At 46.8% G+C, this 23,144-nt stretch overlaps 1 protein-coding gene across 5 annotated transcripts in view; it reads left to right on the top strand.

Moving 5' to 3' along the window:
• PRKDC (protein kinase, DNA-activated, catalytic subunit) overlaps nt 1-23,144 on the top strand; it is a 794,135-nt gene that overhangs the window by 84,619 nt on the left and 686,372 nt on the right. For all 5 annotated transcript variants that reach the window (XR_013277654.1, XR_013277655.1, XM_077492661.1 and 2 more), the window contains exon 10: nt 10,375-10,532. Coding sequence is in view for 3 of the 5 variants with exons in the window: in XM_077492661.1 (XP_077348787.1) it covers nt 10,375-10,532 (158 nt within the window). In the remaining 2 variants the exon portion in view is untranslated. The remainder of the gene's footprint in view (nt 1-10,374; nt 10,533-23,144) is intronic.

The raw sequence follows: 23,144 nt of genomic DNA, 5'->3' as shown, positions 1-23,144 counted from the left end.
AAGTTTGTTTGTTTGTTTGACGTGTTCTTGTGTCTCCCCAGTTGGCCGGAGGTACTCTGGAAGAACTGAGGAACAGAGGGAGGACGAGGCTTAAATCTTGAAATTGAAGGCGGTGTTTCCTGAGAGGGGAGGAGCCAGGGTCTCTCTAAGGTGGCTGTCCTGAAAGACTCCCGGAAAAGGATGTTACCGGTACGTAACTCCGTTTTTTTTCCCCCGAACTCCAGGCAATTGCAACCGGTTCACCTGCAAACAGTGCAGTGCCTCTGGACGCTTTGTCGGCGGTCCTTGACACGTTCGTTGCCAAGATGGAGGCGGTGCATGGGGGCAAAGGTGGTAAAAAGTGCCCCCGTCTTCTGGGGAGAGCTCTGAAGCAGACTCGGGCCCCCGACTGGTAGCCCCTGCTCTGTTGTTTCAGATGACGCTGACCATGACTGATCAGACAGTGAGGATTAGTCCCTGTCCAGGTCCGCGTGCGACAAAGCGCTAGTTGGAGCACTTATCACAGCTGTGCATGATACCCTGAAGATTCAAGATACAGCAGATTCCTCTGCTGAGGTAGCGGTCCCTTTTGGGTCCCGTAAGCCAGCCCGTGCACTTAAGGTGTTTCCGTATCTGACTTATTTCGATAAGTTTATATACAAGGAATGGGGTAGACCGCAACGGACCTTTTCGGTCCCAAAATTATATGGCTGTGAGTTACCCCTTTGAGGAGAGCCTTTTTAAAAATGGTTGGCTCCTCCGGTAGTGGACCCCCCCCTATATCCAGGGGGGGTCCTGCCTTTAAGGAACCCATGGACAGGAAGGCCAAAGCAGTGGCCCGTTCCTTGTTTACGGTTGTGGGGTCAGTAATGCGACCAGTACTGGCCTCCGCACTTGTGTCACAGACACTGACCGAGTGGGTAAAACTTTTGCACCATGAATTGGGTGAGCAACAGGCTTCTCCTGTCTGCGTGGAACTAGCAGACCAGTTAGTGCAAGGCCTTAAGTACGTTTTGTGATGCTCCCCTAGATACCCTCCCTCTGTTATCCAGGGCTTCAGTGTCAGCAGTGGTGCTGAGGCGCCTGATTTGGCTAAAATGCTGGTCGGCTGACCAGGCATCTAAAGCAAGCCCTGACAGATCTACCCTTCCTTGGTGAGTGACTCTTTGGAGCCTCGTTGGATGACATCATTAAGAATGCCACTGGTGGGAAGAGTACCTTACTCCCACAGGCCAGGAAGGCTAAGAAGCCACGCCGTAGGTAAGGGCCCTCATTTTCCGCTCATAAATGGCTCTTTTGTCCACCCGGGTCTTCGGCTAAAGGTCCCCAGCCCGATAGGACGACCTCTGAAGGACAAAAGCGTCCCTGGAACCCCAAGCCTGCAAGCAAGAGTACTACTGCATGTAAAGGCTTGCCCCTGCCCGTCTCACGGGTAGGGGGTCGCCTTCGGGAGTTTGCAGCCAGCTTGGGCCTCTTGGCTGTCTGACCAATTTGTCTGCGAACTGATTTCCTCTGGCTACAAGATAGAGTTCCTCATGGGGGCGTTAAGGGACCTGCTAAGTCCCGGGGTGATAGTACCTGTTCCACAGCCGGAAAGATTCCAGGGGTTATATTCCAATCTGTTCGTAGTTCCCAAAAAGGAAAGGGTAAGCCCAATCTTGGACCTAAAAGCCCTCAATTGCTTTGTGAAAGTACAGAGGTTCAGAATGGAATCAGATTGCTCAGTAGTCGCTGCACTCCATCAAGGGAACTTCCTGGCGTCGAACATCCAGGATGCATACCTGCACATACCCATATGCCTACGGCATCAGAAGTTTCTGCGATTTGCAGTTTGGGATGCCCACTACCCGTTTGTGGCTCTCCCCTTTTGTCTTGGCATCAGCCCCCTGAGTTTTTACCAAGGTATTGGCTCCAGTTCTGGCGTTGCTGCGACAATGCGGGATCACAATGGTAGGTTACCTAGACAATCTCCTCCTGAGAGCATCTTCTGCCTCTGAAATAAAGGAGAATGTGGCGATCACCATGCAGACCCTGCAGGAAATTGGGTGGCTGTTAAACGTAAAAAAGTCGGTGCTCATACTGACTCAGCGTTTGGAGTACCTAGGCTTACTGCTGGACTCCATGGAAGCAAGAGTTTCTCCCTGCAGACTCTCAGAGGCGTGGTAAAACTGTTGATGAACTCCAAGTGGACATCGCTACACTTCTGCATGCTAGTCCTGGGGCTCATGGTGGCCTCTTTCGAGGCAGTGCCGTACGCCCAGTTTAACATCAGAGTTTTGCAGAAGGAGATCTTGACGAAATGGGAAAAATCTCCGTTATCCCTGGATCGGCAGATTCAGGTGAGCCAGTTAGTCATGGACTCCCTGCTCTGGTGGCTGAGATCCCCGGCACTTCGGTCCGGGAAGTCGCTTCTACCTCTACATTGGACAGTGATCACAACGGATGCCAACCTGACTGGCTGGGGTGGAGTACTGGGGGTACAGTTGACCCAGGGCCTCTGGTCGGGTGAGGAATTCAAGCTGCAGATCAATGTGCTTGAGCTACGAGCGATCAGGCTATGCCTCTCCACATGGTCAATGAGACTGCGAGGGCGTCCGATAAGGGTCCAGTCGGACAATGCCACGGTGCTGGCATATGTCAATCATTGAGGAACAAGAAAACATTGTGAAAATTCGGCTTTGGGGAAAGATTAGATGAATCGATGAATTAATTTAAATTAATTAATTAATTAAAAGATTAATTAAGCCTGGGTCAGGCTGTTATATGCCTCGCCTCGAGCAACCACTAGGATAGCTGATAGGATGTCACCGGCTTTCACGCTTAGCAGGGGGATGAGGCAGTGCTGCCCACTGTCCCCTCTGCTCTTTGCGATTGCCGTGGAGCCACTGGCAGCCCTGGTGCAGGCTAGCACTCGCGTCTAGGGGTTCCAATATGGCAGAATACAGGAGAAGATCATGTTTTATGCAGACAACATGCTGCTTTTCCTGGGGGACCCAACACATTCTCTTCCAACTGCTCTGCCCGAGATGGGCTCGACGTACTGGAGACTCAATTTACACGCTGGCGATGGGCTCTAGCGGTGTGGGTCAGGGGGACAACAGACAGACCTTGCTATACCATTACAGACGCATTTGGGACTTAGCTTCTGCCAAGCTAGGGATACCACTCTATAATGATTATACTCTATTGTGGTACAATAAAACTTTGTCAGAATTTCTAAGACTTCCCGATACAGATCTTTGGTTTACATATGGTATTCTCTATATGCACCAATTGTTTGTCGACGGAACCTTTAAAACTTTTGCCACGCTTAGCGCAGAATTTTCACTTCCCAGATCCATGCTCTTTCGGTTTCTACAGATGAGACATGCGGCTCGGGCTCAGTTTTTGGAATCCGCACCACAGTCTACCCCTAATGCACTTATGGCCATAATCAAGAGCTCTAATCCCCGTAAATTAACCTCGTCCTTCTATGACATGCTTACTACCCCAGTCTCCACCAAATTGGCATACAAACTCAAACCTCGTTGGGAAAGGGTGATAGGCCCTCTGGAGGATGTGGAATGGGATGAGTCTTTGGAATCTTGTAAGGCTGTCTCACCCAAACTTAATGACAGACTGACTCAAATTTATGTTATCCACCAGGCATATCTCACCCCCCTGCGGGTTGCCAGATATATAAACTCTCAATCTACCCTCTGTCAGATGTGTGGGAAGGAGGTGGGTACATTCTTTCATTTAATATGGTCGTGTCCCAAAATACAAGGCCTCTGGGCGCAAGTTGTCACCTTTCTACATGATCACATGGGCTCTCCGGTCCCAAAACAATGCCTACTTGGGGTGCTTCCAGATACCACAGACAAATACACAAAGACATTCTTGCATGAGACGCTGTTCTCAGTGCGGAAAGTTATTGCCCGAAATTGGATGCGTCCCATACCCCCTGGGCTGGTGGAGTGGAAGGTGGAGGTCAATAATAATTGACCATATAAAAAGGTTATGTATATTAACAGAGAATGACCGACCAAGTATGACAAAATATGGGATCGTTGGTTACGAGACCCCGACACCTGCATGTAAGGAACCTTGAATATATGTTGCCAGATAAGTAGTTTGCCCCTCACTGGGAGTATAGCCAGAGGTCAGGAAGACCCATATGGCTGGCACCGGTTATCACCCTATACCTACTCTTGTCCTCTTTTACATACGCTGTTAGGGCCCGGTTCACACTGGGGGTGATGCGAGGCGACACGACTTGCCTCGCCGCGACCTGACAAGTCGCCCCCGTTCTGTACAATGGAACCGTTCTGAGAGGAGCGACTCGAGTCGCTCCGACTCAGAAAAAAGGTTCCTGTACTACTTTTGGGCGACCTCGGGGCGACTTGCATTGACTTCTATACAGAAGTCATTTGCAAGTCGCCGCTGAGGTCGCGGCAGGTCACGGCGAGGCAAGTCGGTGTCGCCTCGCATCGCCCCCTGTGTGAACCGGCCCTTACTCGAGACTCCGGTTTTGAAATTTCTGTACTTTACTCACTGTACACCCTTCTGATATCAGTGACACGTAGGATATATGTAATAATATGTATACGCTTCTTGCCTGTTTTTTATTATATATATATATATATATGTGTATGTATGTATGTATGTGTATATAAAGTTAGTTAGCATAAGGAGGGGGAGGGGGTGGAAGAAGTAAGGGGATAAAAAAGGAAAAATAATTATAAAATAAATACAAAGACATTTGAGAGATGTACTTATAAGCTGTTGTACCTTACCTCGCAATTGTACTTATTGTACTCTTGGTGCCTGTAAATTTTTGTTTGTTATACCTCAATAAAAACTTTTGTTTAAAAAAAAAAAAAAAAAAAGATGATTCTAATGAGATGGAAGTCAACGGTACCGCCTAAAACCACCACCTGGATAGCGCACACAGGGAACATCCTCATTATGGAGAAATATATATATCAGCACAGAGGAACCCCAGGCAGGTTTGAAAGAATTTGGTCCCAGTGGCTAGACACTCCCGGTTTGAGCCCCAGGGAGCTAGTATTGTCTAGAATTTTACAATGCCCATAAAAGATTAACCTATATATATGCACTGAACCTAACAATGCAATGTTGTGGTGCAGCATGCATGCATGCATGCATGTATCTGCTATAAATGAGTTAAATCCCTGTAAGTTTTTGTACGATGGAAACTGCTGTGATTTGTCTAATGTTCAAAACCTTTTTTGATTAAAAAAAAACCAAAAAAAAACAAACAAGAAGCTCGGCTGCCGCACGGAAGCTCACTCGCATCCTTCAGTGGGCAGAGCGACATGTACGGCCCTATCAGTCATTTACATCCTTGGAGTGGAGAACTGGCAGACTACCTAAGTCGTCGGATGCTGGACCCAGGAGAATGCACGCTGCATCTGGAGGTGTTCAGGCTACTGTGCCTGCGATGAGGCACACCAGACATGGATCTCCTGGCTTCCCGTCTCAATCGGAAGGTGCAGAGATTCGTGCCCAGGACAAGAGATCCTTGGGCAGACGCCCTGGTGGCTCCGTGGGGTCAGTACCAACTGATCTATGTCTTTCCTCCGCTAAAGCTACTACCACATCTGCTCTGCAAAGTGGAGGCCGAGGGGATTTCAGTAATTCTGATTGCCCCAGATTGGCCTCTGCATCCCTGGTACGCCAACCTAGTGCACCTGGTGGCGGACGCCCCCTGGCAACTGCTTTTACAAGAGGACCTTCTGTCTCAAGGGCTGATTCTCCATCCTGCTTTACCATCAATGGTTTTAACGGCATGGCTATTGAGAGCCAGGTGCTAAGGAACCAGGACCTGTCGGACTCTGTGATTTCAACTATGTTGAGAGCACGGAAATATTCTTCTCGGAAGCGATATCATCGTACAGGAAGGCCTACATCTCCAGGTGTGAGGAGAAAGGATGGCGTCCGCGCTCCTATTCCATATCCAGGATCTTGCTGTTTCTACAGCATGGAGTAGAGCAGAAATTGGCTTTAAGCACCATTAAAGGACAAATATCAGCCTTGGCTGAATTTTTTCCGCGATCCTTGGCGTCTCACGCTCTAGTGAGCACTTTTGTTCAGGGGGTTCGGCATATAGTTCGGTGCATCCACCGTTACCCCCTTGGGATCTGAACCTGATGTTATCAGCGCTTCAGAAACCACCATTTGAGAATATCAGGGAAATTCCGTTGTTGACTCTTTCCCAGAAAGTTGTCTTTCTAGTGGCCATTACATCGACCAGGAGGGTTTCGGAACTGGCGGCATTGTCTTGCAAGTCGCCTTATCTGGTTATCCATGAGGATAAGGTGGTGTTTCGTCTGCAAACTTCTTTTCTGCTGAAGGTGGTTTTGGCATTCCACGTCAATGAAAACATTGTGTTACCATCTTTGTGTCTTAAACCGACACATCCTAAGGAGGTGGCCCTCCATTCCCTGGACGTGGTCTGGGCCCCAAGGGTATATTTGTCTGCCATGGCTCCCTTTCAGAAGTCAGACTTTGTTTTGGTAGCTGGTCCGAAAAAAGGCATGGTGGTCTCCTCGGCCACCATTTCCAGGTGGATCAGACAGATTGTGGTACAGGCCTACGCCTTGACGGGGCAGGTGCCCCCCTTTCCGGTTACAGCCCATTCCACCAGGGGAATTGGAACCTCTTGGGCCTTTCGACATCAAGTGTCTGTCGATCAAGTGTGTAAAGCAGCGATTTGGTCATATGTTCACACCATTACAAATTTCTCCAAGGTAGATGTCAGTGCATCGGCTGATGACTGTTTTAGCCGCAAAGTTTTGTAGGCGGCCGTGTAATTTGCAATTGCACTTAAGTTTTTCTGTTTTTTTTTTTTTGACGAGAAACAGTTAACTTTTAAAGTAAAATTCACTGTTGCATTGTTAAGGTTTGATGCGGTTAGGTGACTCCCCGGTTAGGGAGCACTTCTGTTTTTGTGGGTGAAGTTTTTATGCTGTTTCTCACCCCTCATTTTGACACTGCTTGGGGACGTCCCGATGGTCTAAAGTAAAGGAGCTGTGTCAGTGAACGTAAGAGAAAATAGGATTTTTGTACTCGCCGTAAAATCCTTTTCTCTGTAGTTCACTGACTGACACAGCACCCTCCCCTTCTATTGTTTACGTTCTACTGCTTGTTGACTTACTGAGGATGCAGGCTGGGGGCTTGTTACTGAAGGGACCGGAACTTGGGCAGAACTAGAAAGTTCTGTTTTTGTTTTTGTATATGTTAACATCTTCTGCCTAGTCTTCTCCTGAAGGTGTCGTAACAACCCGATGGTCTAAAGCAGGGGTGTCCAAAGATTTGATGAAGTGAACATGCGTGATGGTGACCATTTTGCCTGACATTTTTCGAACCGTTAAAATTCGGTCTAAGTGTGTTCATTCGAGCACTAATACAGTGCCCAACAAGAATTCTATTGCCTTTGTGGCTGTGTGCGGCAAGAGATGAGCTTGTGCGTGTTGTCAATTTAAGAGGGAAGTTTCAGGAAAAAAATTACATTTTAAATAAAGAACTGTGAAGCAAAATAATGGTCAGTGCCCATCAGCCTCACAGGTGCCCATCAATGCAGCCTCACAGGTGCCCATCTGCAGACTCACCGTTGCTATGAATGTAGCCTCACCATTGCCAGGAATGCAGAACCCACCATAGCCAGGTACGTACTCGCCATAGCCAGGAACGCACTGATGAGCGCCAAAGATTACCTACCGGAGAATCTCCTGTTTACACGGCGGCCTCTTTAATAGAAAGTCCTTCCTCCTTTGATGGACAAAACAGTCATCCAATGGCATCGCCTGAGACGTGACTTCCTATTACAGAGGAAATATTCCTGTGTGTGTACGGTGCTCAGTCCCGCCTCCTCCCTGTACCTTACAAGGCATATACATCTTTTGTGGCCTCGCCACTGGGAGATCGTCGGGGGCCACAAAAGATGTATATGTCCAAATAACCAAGCGGGCCGTTCAAAACGGGACCGCGGGCAACGATTGGCCCGCGGGCCGGAGTTTGGACATGTCTGGTGTAAAGTAAAGGAGCTGTGTTAGTGAACTACAGAGAAAAGGATTTTATGGTGAGTACAAAAATCCTTTTTTTTTTTTTTTTTTCCCCGAAAAAAAGTTTACTGAGTTTTATGCAAAGAGTTTATACAGGACACCTGTACAATGTAATGCATATAATAAAAAATAAAACCAAATAAACAAACGCAAGGGAAAAAATAAACACTGGTGTCCATTATTTCCATATTCAGTGATAACCATACCTTGCATATAAAGACAGAGCAGGTAAGTTAGACATGTTTGTTATCTTTAACCCAAAAACAAAAAACAAAAAAAAAAAACAATGAGACTTTAGTATCACTTTAACCACATGCAATGCTAGGAATGTGAAAAACGCTTTCCGTGGGAGGGATGTATGGTGTGGCAGAAATGGAGCTGGAGTGTAGTCCAATGCAAAGGTAGTGATGGAGGAGATGATGCTGTGAACCTTGGACCAGTAAGTCTGGAGTAGCACGCAAGCCCACCAGATATAAAATAATGAGCCCAGGATATGTTGGAAGCTAAAGGTGAAAACTTGTGAAGCCTTGTTAGTGTACCATTCCGTTTGCACCTTATAGGCATTCTCCTGGACCATAACATTTACAGAGCCCTTGTAAATGTGGTTATAGATGTGTTCCCAAGCTTCCTTAGACTAAAGACAAGTCTTTTTTCTCAATGGAAACAGGCAGGCACTGTGTGCCTTCGGTGAGTGTGAGCTAGGTAGTCAAGAACCTTATTTTATGTGTAAATGCACAAACTGATTCTAAAAAAGGGCTAATGTCCTAATTATATGGAACTTTGAAGGCTGAGTTACATACACACACTCATATTTCACCTAGGGTGGGAGGTGAATTCGTTATTGGAGGAAATTTGTGACCAAGTTCTAAAGCCCCATACACACTATCAGTTTTTCTGCTGAGTTTTTCCATCAGACTTACCAAAACCATATAATATGAGGTCAAACATTAGAAGTTTCAATTCGTATTCAATCAGACAGGCCCTTCTACTACATGGTTTTGGTAAACCTGAAGGAAAAACTCAGCAGAAAAACTGATAGTGTGTATGGGGCTTTAACACTCTCTCTGGTGTCCCTATCGCTAATGTAAATATTTACCCATGTTTTTATCTTAAATAGTTTATCACACCTCTTCCATAATGCATGGATGGAACTTTAGACATTTCTCTGTGTCCCACAAGTGATTGTGGTCCATCAGACTTTATCCATAGGATATGATATACAAAGATGCCCAAAACTAGACACATTGACTTCTTAACATGTTTAATAATTCTGCTCTGCCCGCTGAGGTGATGTCCCCTAGCTCTTCCACGGTTACGGAGTGGAAAATCAGTTCAACATCATAATTTCCTGGCAAAAAAAAAAAGAATACATCAGCATAGAAAATTTGAAAACCTATGTAATCCCCCTGGGGTGTGTGTGTGTGTGTGTGTGTGTGTGTGTGTGTGTGTGTGTGTATATGTATATGTATATATGTGTATATATTATACCGTATTTATCGGCATATAACACGCACCACAAGTTTAGGGGGGAAGTTTAAGGGAAAAAAATTTAATTTTTAAATGCCCATCAATGCAGCCTTGCACGCTGTCCATCTGCACCCTTATACACTATCCATCTGCAGCCTTGCCCAAAATTGCAGCATATTTGGGTTTTGAATTTGCCGCTGCCGAGATATTCAGTTCCTCTCGCCGCCGACATAGACCGAGCCAAGCCGAGTGTACTGTGTTCTCGGCTCTGCTCACAGTCACAGCCCCCCTGTCCTGCCCCTTGGCCCGGCTCCTATGATGGACACAACACCGGGCCACTAGCAGGATGTAAAGGCTATGAGGCGGGACTGGGCATCACTGCAATTGGAGCCGAGTACACAGTATACTCGGCTCGGCTCAGCCGATGTCGGCGGCGCTCCTGTTGCCCCAACAGACAACGGGGATTGGCGTAGAACACGCACCCATGATTTTCCCCTAATTTTAAGGGGAAAAAGTGTGTGTGTTGTACACCAATATACATCTATAGCTATCTCTAGCTATCTGTTCATACAGTGTATTTGAAATAAATAACCTTTGTTTACAATGCAAGCTAAAATAGTGGCAGCACGAATAATGCTTTCTAATTTAAGCCAAGGTAATCTTTTGACCCATATGCTTATGAGATGTAGCTAGTGTTATACTCGTTGATTGCATTGATGTTGCTGTATGACCATTAACATTGGTTTTGTATGTTGTTAAACACTGTTTTGTATGATAAAAATCTGATTAAAAAACATAGTAAAACAGAAGCAATGAAAAAAAATGTATTGTAATTAATGTTATTTCTGTTTTTATTTTTTAGCTGGGTTAAATATTATGGCCTTACATGCTTCCCAGTTCAGTAACTACCTCATAGAAAACTATCGCTCCCTCTTTGAAGTAATGTCCAAGTGGTGTGGCCACGCCAATCATGAAATGAAAAGACTTGCATTTATAGCTTTGGAGTCCTTTTTAAAACAAGTAAGTTTTTTAGCTTATTGACAAACTGTTCATATTTGAGGCAAATAAATAAGAAGGTCCTTAGTCTTTCAGCTAATGCTAATTAAGAAGAAAAGCTTTATTTCTGATACAGCACTTCTTTTGCAATTCCTGTGTACTCATTCCTGTGCTATCCATTTTTCTTGTCTAAAATCTTATTTGAACCACAAAATACATATGTGAAATCCTTGTGTATAGTTATATGTTGTTGGTTGCAAAAAAAAAAAAAAAAAAAAAGATATTTGTGATGAGAAACTAGAGAGATTGTCCACAGGTCTGCAAATCCTTATACATTTTTGATATTTAACTTGCAGATTCCATCTTATTTTTTTATTAATCTAAAAGAAAAAAAGCAACCCAGGCAATATGAAACTAAAACATTTAAATGATTTAAGAGCAATCCCACGTTAATCACATGGGCTTGTGAATAGTGGGTTAAACCCAATACCCAATTCACTATTACCCAGTTATCGCATGCAATACTGAAAATGTCATTTCACTTTCCCTTTTGCGGTATTAACCTCAAGAAGCAAAATACCGCATACAATTATGGTAAAGTCAACGTGGGTCTGAAATGGCTTTTGAGGGGGACCCACCAAAATCCATATCATTCCCTTATCTGAGCATGCAGTCTGGCAGGCCAGGAAGTGGGGGTCAAGCGTCTCCTACCCCCCTCCCCCAAACCATACCAGAGCACATGCCCTCAAAGTGGGAGGAAATTACCCACTTCAAATCATTTTGTCCCAATGTTGACGAGGACAAGGACTATCCACCCCAACACTGGCCTTTTTGGTTGTGAGGACATGGGGATTGATCAGAATCTGTAAGCCCCTATATCCTGCCCCCCTCCCGCAATGTGAATGATTATGGGGTACATAGTACTGCTAATCATTCACCAAAAAAAAAAATGCAGAGACAGTTTGAGTCCTTCCCCTAAAAAAATAAATAACACAAAGTCCCCCAAAGTAAATCCAGTGTCAATCATGATAAACGCCAGCCACTGACCTTCAAAAAAAAAAAAAGCTCTGTCCGCACCTGATGATTGGCTCCCGCCAACTGACCACTCCACTGCCCACTTACCGCTAAATAAACTAAGAGATGGGGTCCCATGGAGACATCAATGGGTGATCCTGCCTTGTGATGTCATTGACTGAGGCATGCTGGGCCGGTGACCTCACAAGTAGAGGGGTGACCTCCTAGTATGTTTTGCCTGCTTGACCCTCCCCAGACCTCCACCCCCTTTCCTGGCATGGTTGCATGCTGGAAAAAGGGTCTGGTATAATTTTGGAATGGAATAAGGGCCTGGTATAGATTGGGGTAGGACCCCCATGCTGTGTTTTTTTTTTTTTTTTTTGCTGGCTCATCTTTTGTTTACATTTTGCTGTCAGCTGGAAATCCTGTTGATCGCATATGAGTAATTTTTGTTAGGGACACAGCGGGTGTTGGCTCCTTAACTAGCTATTCACTGGTTGTTATAGATTCTGGTGTTAAACTACAATATGTTTTCACTAATAAAATATAGCATCATTTTAAGAAATGGCACATATGGTATTTTAGTAGCGTTTTTTAGTCCATCGCAAACAAAAAATTGGAAAAACGCAATTAGATATTTTACTGCTGTTCTTAAAATGGAAGTAAACCCTTCCAAACAACTTTGACCTACAGGTAAGCCTAGATTAAGGCTTACCTGTAGGTCCAAGTAATATCTCCTAAACCTATATGGTTTAGGAGATATTTGCCCGAAAATGGGCACCGCTGTCTACGGCGCATGCGCCGTAGACAGCGGCGCGCATGCGCACTAAATGCGGCAAGTCCAAGAATGGATTTGCCAAATTTGTGCATGCGCGGGAGTGACGTCATCGCGGCCTCGCCGTATGACAGCGGCGGAGCTGCGAGGCGCGACTCCCGTGCGCATGCGCGGGAGTGACGTCATCGCGGCTTCGCCGCTGTCATTGGTCGGAGCTGCGAGACGCCACCAGCAAGATGGACGCGGCGGACTACAGGGATCAGCGGCGACTTCGCTGGCTCCTGTGTCAGGTAAGTGACACATAATGAGCTACTATGCGATGCATAGTAGTCCATTATGCTTTACCTTTGCAGGGAAAAAAAGAGGAAGTAAACCCATGAGGGTTTACTTCCTCTTTAAGGTGGTAGGAACCGCTTGGTGAATTGAGCCCAGTGTGTCTGAAAATTCTACCAAATAATATTTCACAAATAAGTTAAAGTAGATCAACCTAGACAACCATATTTGTTAAAAGGCATAACAAAGATGCTGTATCAAAATGCATATAAAGCAGCTCACCTTACCATATAGCTGAATGTTCTTGTTTTTTGGCAAATTCTATTAAAATGAACATAATGAAAATAAAATAGAGGGATTGTCTGTAGGCCTGTGAAACCTCCTTGTTTGCTTCCTTTTTTGAAAATTTTTATTTTTTTTGCCCAGTGTAAATGTTCCTGAACTGCACGGTATATGAAAAGCCTATAGCTATAGACTCAATAGTCCAGGCTAGTACCACTAAGGGCCTTATCTCCTCCACCTACTCTCAGCTCCAAGTGAAATTCCTGACTAAATTCCCACAGATGTGTAGACAGATGGTTGGAAGATGTTTTGGGCCCCATAGATGAAGTATTGGGGGATATCTTATGATCCGCTGAGGATGATGTTTTTCTTTCACCTTCAAATGAACTAAGTTGTTTGTTCTGCATTTGAGTTGACCAGATTACTACATTTCTCCATAGAATAGATGTCGGACCTGACCCCTGTTGTGATGAATGTGATCACACTCATTTATCCTTTACGACAATGCCCCAAACTAAAGAGTTATTGGGCAGATGTGATGGGTACTTTAACCACTTCAGCCCCGGAAGATTAGGCTGCTCAATGACCAGGCCTTTTTTTGTGATACGGCACTGAATCACATTAACTGACAATTGCGCGGTTGTGCGATGACGTACCTAAACAAAATCATTTTTTGCGCTATAAAAAAAAAAAAAAAAAAGTCGCTACTGCCCAAGTTCATCTACCTTTTTTCCAGGCCCTCCCAATCCACATACCCAGGGACTTTTTTAAACAAGTCCACTCACTTTTCATCCGCTTCCTCTAGGCGGGTAGTCATCCACGTTTAAGTAGGAAACTACTTTCCCTTCCTAAACAACAAGGGGGCCTAGCCCTCCCAGAGATCCGCACATACTACCGCGCCACCCACCTTAGCAGACTCCTTGATTGGTGTTGACACAGGGGCACCAAGCTATGGACACAGTTGGAGTAAGATCAATGTGACATACCCCTACATAGTAGTCCCTGGTGTTACGATGCCCTTACTCCTAGACTTAAACGTCACCCCCTGATAGGTCATACTTCAAAGATATGCTCACAATTTTTGATGAACCCATGTCTTTTAACCCGTAATTGGCCACCCGCGATTTGAACCGGGACTGACAGACAAATTCCAAGACCTCCGAACAGTAGGCCTCTATCAGGCATCACGTTTTAGCATAATGGGTAGATGGAAGATGCACAGAGAACTAACAGACCCTAGAGGCCCATACAAGCTAGATTTCCTAAGAGCCTTTCAACTTAGCCATTTTCTCAATGGCATTCCACCTTCCCCTAATGACTCACAAAGACCTCCTACGACCCTGGAGTAGCTCTGCACGGAGAGTGGGGCAATTACACACACACACACACACACACACACACACACACACTATCCTTGACATACGCTTTGCTGATAGAACCGCAGAGAGACTTCCAACCCCTATACCTAAGTGGGAAAGAGACCTGACTAGCCAATTCACTGACAATCAGAAACAACAAATAATTCATTTCACCCACAAATCCTCTCTATACGCCAGACTACACAAAACAAACTACAAAATCCTTACACGTTGGTACAAAACCCCTGCCCTCCTACACAAACTCTTCCCAACGACTTCAGACCGCTGCTGGCGATGCCACTCAGAAGAGGGCACTCTCCTACATATACTTTGGTTGTGCCCCCAATTGTATATTATAACCCAAACATTTACAGACCGAGTAGTGCCATCTGCGCCAGCCTATTTCCTTCTACACATGACAGACATACCACCCTGAAAATACAGAAAATCTGTGATACATCTTTTAGATGCAGCCAAAGCATGCATCCCACTTAACTGGAAATACCCAAACCCACCGACTATCGCCCAATAGCTCCATAAAGTAGATGACATTAGCCGTCTGGAGGACTTGATCCTCACCAGCCAACACCGTCAGGAAACATACTCTAAAACGTGGCAGGCATGGAATGCATTCAGATACACTGATGAAGGACTCGCAATCTCAGGAGGGTTGACTAGTCGCCCTATTCAGCTCATACTCGGCGTGTCCCTTTGGCACCCCTTCTTCCCCCCCCCTTTTTTTTGTTTTCACCCCCGCACCATTACTCCATACCCCTGACCCTTTCCTTTCCTCTCCCCCTTTCTGGAGCCCCTTGGTCCCCATATCCATAGAGATTCTACACCCCTATATGATCCATAGAGAAAATAGAGATGAGGCTATGCACACAGGGTCAGGAATACCAACGCTTTTTACGCTCAGACATGCCAAACCTCTCCCATCCATGGAGGGGGTTGTCTTGGGCCCGGACAAAACCCATTTATAAGGGACTGCCCGTCCTTTGACCACCCCACAGTGATGTATAAAGGTGAATGATCTGCATGTGTCTGTATAGATGAACAATCGTTTGTATAATTGCCATTGTAATCTTTTTCTGTTTAACTGTTGTTGTTGCAGTCACTGTGGACTGGTCTCCTTGTCTTAAATAAAATAAAAATAAAAAAAAGCAACAATTTAAAAAAAAACAATATTTTCTCTTATATTCACCGACCGACACAGCTCCTCTCTGTAACAAATGGGTTGTTAGCCTTATCACTAGGAGAATACTAGGCAAAGTTGTAACACAACACTCAGAACTCTGGGCAGTCCTTCAGGCTACAACCCTCCACTCTGCAAAGCAGCATAAGTTTTATTTTGCCTAGTAAAGGAGAAGGACCTAGGAACCCTGTGGACCCATCGGTCTGTGCTTTTTTTTATGCGGAAGTTGGGTTTTTGCGCAAGATGACTGATCCTGTGATCTACTATCAACAGCAGGCTTGTTGACAGGTTGGATACCCTTATCCTTGTAGTCTCCCCAGTCCGGCCAGCGAGCATGTGCAGGTCACAGCTACGGCTCGGCAGGCCACGACATACCTCAGCTCCAGAGGTGGTCGTGAGCTTTTATGCTCCGGGGCGTACATATGACCGGGCTACCGATGTCTGCGTCACAGTATGCCGAGGCCAGTAGCTACCCTGTACCGATCAGGAGTAGATCTACAATGGAATGTCTCCCAGCTCTTCAGGACTGGTAAGTACAGCTCTCCCTGCCCCGAAAGGGGCTGAGCAGCTGGGCATTCCCTGGGAGGTCGATTCCGGGGTCCCTCCCCTCCCCCTCACAGGGGGGATGCTGCATGTGGTGCTCAGCGGTGTGTGTGTAAGATCCCTGAGGGCTCTCACCTGGGATAGGGGACTGGCTGGCTGGTGGTGTCCTGGATCCTGTGTGTTTAGCTCTCGGGGGTGCCTGTGAGGGTCTGGCTGTGTTTTCGGTGCAGCGCTGTGTCTCTGTCACATTCTGCCTCTGTCCCTCATGGAAGTTGGCTGACGACCATTTATTCGTAACTTCTCGTCTCTGGTCAAGCCTCTGACTGAGATGACCAGAAAGGACGGTAACCCACAGAGTTGGTCTCCGGAGTCCATTAAGGCCTTTGAGACTCTCAAGGCTGCCTTTGTTTCTGCTCCTGTGTTGGCACATCCTGATCCTACGTTGCCTTTTATCCTAGAAGTTGATGCTTCTGTGACTGGAGTTGGTGCCCTTCTGTCTCAACGTCCTAACTCTGAGAGAGCTATGCATCTGTGTGGCTACTTTTCTAAGAAATTGTCACCTGCTGAGTGCAATTATGACATTGGTGACAGAGAGCTGTTGGCGATCATTTTAGCCCTGAAAGAATGGAGACATCTCCTTGAAGGTACCACTGTGCCCGTTCTTATTCTTACTGACCATAAGAATCTTACATTCTTGTCTGAGGCTAAGCGCCTCTCTCCCAGAAGGGCGCTATGGGCTCTTTTCTTGTCGAGTTTTAATTACATTGTCTCATTCTTACCCGGTGCTAAGAATGTAGGGGCTGATGCCTTGTTACAACAATTTTCCTCCACTTCTAAGTCGGAGTCAGTTCCGGTTCCCACGATTCCTCCTGATCGTATCTTGGCTACGGTTTGCACCAGTCTTACTTCTCCTTTGGGTGACAAAATTCTTGCTGCTCAGGTCCATGCTCCTCCTGATAAACCTTGTGACCGCTGCTTTGTCCCAGAGAGTCTCCGTACTGCAGTGCTCCAGACTTACCATTCTCCCAAGGCAGCTGGCCATCCTGGGAAGAATCAACTCATTTGGGCCATCTCCCAACAATTCTGGTAGCCTAGTCTACAGGCTGATGTTACTGCCTTCGTAGCTGCCTGTCCCATGTGTGCTCAGAGTAAGACTCCACGACACCTTCCAGTGGGCCTCCTACAACCCATACCCAATGGAGACAGGCCCTGGACTCACCTGTCTATGGATTTCATTGTAGAGTTGCCCAACTCCCAAGGCAAAACTGTTATCCTTATAGTGGTTGACCGGTTCTCAAAGATGTGTCATTGTATTCCACTTAAGAAGTTGCCCACCTCTAAGGAACTGGCTTCCATTTTTGCTCGGGAGATCTTTCGCTTACATGGGCTACCCAAGGTGATTGTCTCGGATAGGGGCAGTCAGTTTGTCTCCCGGTTCTGGCGAGCCTTTTGTGCACAGTTGGCAATCCAGCTTGCGTTCTCTTCTGCATATCACCCGCAGTCTAATGGGGCCGCAGAACGAGCCAATCAGTCCTCGGAGCAATTCCTACGTTGCTATATTTCTGACCATCATAACAACTGGTCTGACCTATTACCTTGGGCAGAGTTTGCTCGCAACAGTGCCTTGAATTCTGCCTCCCGATTGTCTCCATTTATGGTGAATTATGGTTTCCAACCTTCCATGTTGCCTGACTCGTTTGTTCCGCAGGGTATTCCTGCATTAGAATAGCATCTCCGTGGTCTTCGTTCCACTTGGGTACAAGTCCAGGAGGCTTTCCGTCATGCTAATGATAGGTACAGACTCCATGCTGACCGCAGACGCCTGCCTGCGCCTCCCTACCAGGTTGGGGACAGGGTCTGGCTGTCATCTCGCAACCTCCGGCTTCGTGTTCCCTCACTGAAGTTTGCACCTTTGGGCCTTTCCATATCCTTTGCAGGATTAACCCAGTGGCTTACGCGTCGGACCTTCCTCCTAGTATGCGCATCTCTAATGTGTTTCATGTCTCCTTATTGAAACCGTTGGTCTGTAACCAATTTCCACCTCGGTGCCATGTCCTCACCCTATTCAGGTTGACAACCATGAGGAGTATGAGGTAAAATCCATTGTTGACTCCCGTAGGTTCCGTGGGCGCATACAGTACTTGGTGCATTGGAAGGGGTATGGTCTGGAGGAACACTCCTGGGTTTCATCCTCTGACGTACATGCCCCTGTCCTCCTCCGGGAGTTCCATAGATGGTTTTCCCTCAAGCCCGGTAGCCCTCCGAGGGAGAGGGGTCATTGAGGAGGGGGTACTGTCAGGGCTGGCTTAGCCCTTCCTTCTCTGGACTGGCCGCTCAGTTTTTGGCTAATTGCCAGCTCTCTTCTCTCTCCACAGTTACCAGCTGTTCCCGATGATGCTCGTCTGACCTACCTTCTTAAAGCCTTCCAGCTCATTTCACCTCTGCCTTCGCGTTGGTCACATCACTAGGAACCATCTCCTGCGGTTTGTTTCAAGACTGGCTTGCTGACATCCCTCCTGGCCTCTTATCCTGTTTGCAGTTGCTCTACTTGGATCCCTGACTTCAGGCCTGGCTGATTACCCGATCTGGTTATTGAACTTTGGACTGGCTGACTACCCGATCTGGTTACTGGACTATGGCTATGCTTGACTATGCTTTTTCTCTTTGCATTTTTATTTTTATTAACAATTGTTTAACCACTTGTCTACTGGGCACTTAAACACCCCTCCTGCCCAGACCATTTTTCAGCTTTCGGTGCTCTCACACTTTGACAATTACTCAGTCATGTAACAATGTACCTTTGATCACCTCTGGGATTTTTTTTTTGCGCTATAAATGAAAAAAGACCGAAAACTTTAAAAAATAACGAATTTTTCTTTGTTTCTGTGACAAAATTATGCAAATTATTAATTTTTCTTCATAAATTTTGGCCACAATTTATACTGCTACATGTCTTTGGTAAAAATAACCCAAATTAGTGGATATTATTTGGTCTTTGTGAAAGTTAGAGAGTCTACAAGCTGTAGTGCGAATCATACAAAATTGATCACTGATGTACTGGTGGACTATCTCACTTCTTGTGACCCGAACAAGTCAGGAAAGTACAAATACCCCCCAAATGACCCCTTTTTGGAAAGTAGACATTCCAAGGTATTTAGTAAGAGGCATGGTGAGCTTTTTGATGTAATTTTTTTCCCACAATTCTTTGCAAAATTTAAGATTTTTTTTTTTTTCCACAAAATTGTCATTGTAATAGGTTATTTCTCTCACATGGCATGTGTACACCACAAATGACACCCCCAAAAAATATCTGCTACTCCTCCTTAGTATTACAATACCACATGTGGGGGACTTTTTCACAGCCTGGCCACATAGAGAACCCCAACATGCAGGGAGCGCCATCACGTGTTCTAGGCGCATAAATTACACATCTAACTTGTTGACTACCTATTACACTCTTGAAGGCCCTGGAGCACCAGCACAATGACACGTGATACTGATGACAAATGGCACTGATACGTGGCACTGATGACAGATGGCACTTATACATGGCACTAATAAGTGGCACTGATGACAGATGGCACTAATACGTGGCATTGATGACACGTGACACTGACAACAGATGGCACGTCACACTGACAGGTGGCACTGATGACAAATGGCACTGATATGTGGCACTGATGACAGATGGCACTAATATGTGGCACTGATGACAGATGGCACTAATATGTGGCACTGATGACAGATGGCACTATGTGGCACTGATGACAGATGGCACTGGGGACAGATAGCACTAACAGGTGGCACTGGGGGCAGGTGGCACTGGGCGAGGATGGCCAGTGCCACTGGATGTCACTACTTTTTTTTTTTTTTTTTTTTTTTTTTTTAACTTATGGCCGCTGCAGCCGTTGATCTCTCCCTCCTCACATGCGGTCTGTGTGAGGAGGGAGGGTGGCGCTGAGAGATGATCTCATATGTTTACATATGGGATCATCTCTCATTGGACGCACTGATCGCGCTGTAAACGGCCCCTGTGATTGGCCGTTTACATCGATCTGTGACTGGCTGTGTCCGAGGGACACGCCCAGCACAGAACTTTCCCGACGCTCGCCTGCAGCGGCGCGCAGATGGGAAGTAAATAGGAGGACGTCCAGAGACGGCCTCCCGGCAGTTAGCGTCCGCTCTGTTGCCGTCTTTTGGCTATAGGGTGGGCGCAAAGCGGTTAATTGTACTTCCACCGGCTACAAGATAGTTTCTCTCTTGGCTGCCAAACAGATTCTTTCCCTCCAGCATACCCGTATCCCCGGTTCGCCGGGAGGCCCTGTGGGGGCCGGTATTTGCTGAATCGCGGGGTGATTGTACCAGTTCCGGACTCTGAATGCTTCCAGGGATTCTACTCAAATCTGTTTGTGGTTCCCAAGAAGGAAGAGGTACGTCTGATCTTGGACCTAAAAGCCCTCAATCACTTTGTGAAAGTGCAGAGGTTCAAAATGAAATCAGTTTGCTCAGTAGTCGCTGCACTCCATCAAGGGGACTCCCTGGCGTCCTTAGATATCCAGGATGCATACCTGCATATACCCATATGCCTTCGGCATCAAAATTTTCTGCGATTTGCAGTCAGGGAAGCCCACTACCAGTTGTGGCTCTTCCTTTTGGTCTGGCATCAGCCCCCCAAGTCTTTACCAAGGTACTGGCTTCAGTTTTGGCATTATCGCAATCATGGGATACCTAGACGATCTCCTGAGAGAATCTTCCGCCTCAGAATTAGAGGCGGATGTGGAGATCACCGTGCAGACTCTGCAAGAATTTGGGTGGCTGTTGAACCTCAAAAAGTTGGTGATTGTGCCGACCCAGCGTCTGGAGTACCTAGGCTTGCTGTTGGAACTCAGGGAAGCGAGGGTTTTTCTCCCTTCAGACAAATTGCAGACTCTCAGATCCACGGTAAAACTGCTGATGAACCACAAGTGGTCGTTTCTCCACTTTTGCATGCGAGTACTGGGGCTCATGGTAGCCACCTCCGAGGCAGTACGTTATGCCCAGTACCACACCAGAGTTTGGCAGAAGGAGATTTTGACAAAATGGGACAAATCTCAGTTGTCCCTGGATCGACAGATCCAGGTGAGCCAGTCAGTCAGAGACTCACTGATCTAGTGGTTGAGGTCCCTGGTGATTCAGTCCGGACAAATTGTGTTCCTTCCTCTGAAATGGACGGTGATCACAATAGATGCCAGTCTATCCGGCTGGGGTGGAGTGATGGGGGTTCAGTCGGCTCAGGGCCTCTGGTTGATGGGAGAATCAGAGTTGCCGATCAGTCTGCTCGAATTGAGAGCGATCAGGCTGTGCCTCTACATATGGTTGATGAGACTTCAAGGGTGTCCGATCAGGATACAGTCAGACAACGCCACGGCTGTGGCATACGTCAATCACCAAGGGGAAACAAGAAGCTCAGCTGCTGCATGGGAGGTCGCTCACATACTTCGGTGGGCAGAGCGACACATACCGGCCCTGTGGGCCATTTACATCCTGGGAGTGGAGAACTGGCAGGTGGACTATCTGAGTCTACAGATGCTGGACCCAGGAGAATGGGCATTGCATCCGTAGATATTCAGGTTGCTGTGCCTGAAGTGGGGCACACCAGACATGGATCTGCTGGCCGCCCGTCTCAATTGAAAGGTGCCAAGATTCGTGTCCAGGACAAGAGATCCGTGGGCCATCGCGTCAGACGCACTGGTGGCTCCGTGGGATCAGTACCAGCTGATTTACGCCTTTCCTCCACTGAAACTGTTACCACGTCTGCTTCGCAGAGTGGAACCGAGGGGATCCTGCTAATACTGGTTGCCACAGATTGGCCTCAGCATCCTTGGTTCGCAGACCTGGTGCGTCTGGTGCCGTTGCAAGAGGACCTTCTGTCTCAAGGTCCAATTCTCCATCCTTCTTTACCATCGCTGGCTTTAACTGCATGGCTATTGAGAGCTAGCTTTGGAGGAACCGGGGTCTGTCGGACTCGGTGATTCCAACTATATTGAGAGCACGGAAATCTTCTCAGAAGATATATCATTGTACCTGGAAGACCTACATCTTCATGTGTGAGGAGAAAGGATGGCATCCGCGCTCCTTTTCCATATCCAGGATCCTGCTGTTTCTCCAGCAAGGAGTAGACCAGAGATTGGCATTAAGCAGCATCAAAGGGAAAATTTCAGCCTTAGCTGTCTTTTTTCAACGACCCCTGGCATCGCACTCCTTAGTGAGTACTTTCGTCCAGGGGGTACGACATGTAGTCCCTCTGGTGCATCCACCGTTAACCCCTTGGGATTTGAACCTGGTGTTGTTGGCGCTTCAAAAACCGCTGTTTGAAAATATCAGGGAGATTCCCCTGTTGACTCTTTCCCAGAAAGTGGTCTTTCTAGTGGCCATCACATCTGCCAGGAGGATTTCAGAACTGGCAGCCTTGTCCTGCAAGTTGCCCTATCTGATTATCCACAGGGATAAGATGGTGTTGTGTCTGCAACCGTCTGTTCTACCGAAAGTGGTCTCGGCTTTTCATATCAATGAGGACATTGTATTACCATCTCTGTGTCCTAAGCCGAAGCACCCTAAGGAGGTGGCTCTTCACACTCTAAATGTGGTTAGGGCTCTGAAGGTGTATTTTGTCTGTCACGGCTCCCTTTCAAAAGTCAGACTCGCTGTTAGATAAAGTGGCTGGTCGAAAGAAAGGCATGGCGGTCTCGGCCACCATTTCCAGGTGGATCAGACACATTGTAGTGCAAGCCTACACCTTGAAGGGGTAGGTGCCCCCCTTTGCGGTCACGGCCCACTCCACAAGTGCAATCGGAACGTCTTGGGCTTTCTGACACCAAGCGTCGGTCGCTTGGCTGTGTAAGGTGACGACCTGGTCGTCTGTCCATACGTTTACCAAGTTCTACAAGGTAGACGTCAGTGCATCGGCTGATGCCTGTTTTGGCCGCAACGTTTTGCAGGCGGCCTTGTAGTTGCAATTGAATATGCAATAGATATTTTTTCCTGGTTTTTCGATAAAAACGCTGTACTGTTATGTTAATGCACTGTTGCATTACTTCCGCAGTTTGGTGCGGTCTGGGGATCACTCCTGTTGAGGATGCCCTGTTTGTTTTGTGGTGGTTTTCCACGCACTGCTGTTTTTTTGTGGGTATAGTTTCACTAGTTCCCACTTGCCATGG

This window comes from Lithobates pipiens, unplaced genomic scaffold, assembly GCF_037356315.1.
Source record: "Lithobates pipiens isolate NorthernLeopardFrog02 unplaced genomic scaffold, aLitPip1_a1.2 Scaffold_19, whole genome shotgun sequence".
NCBI lineage: Eukaryota > Metazoa > Chordata > Amphibia > Anura > Ranidae > Lithobates > Lithobates pipiens.
Note: the sequence above shows the minus strand (reverse complement) of the source record. Positions and strands in the feature narration are given on the sequence as shown.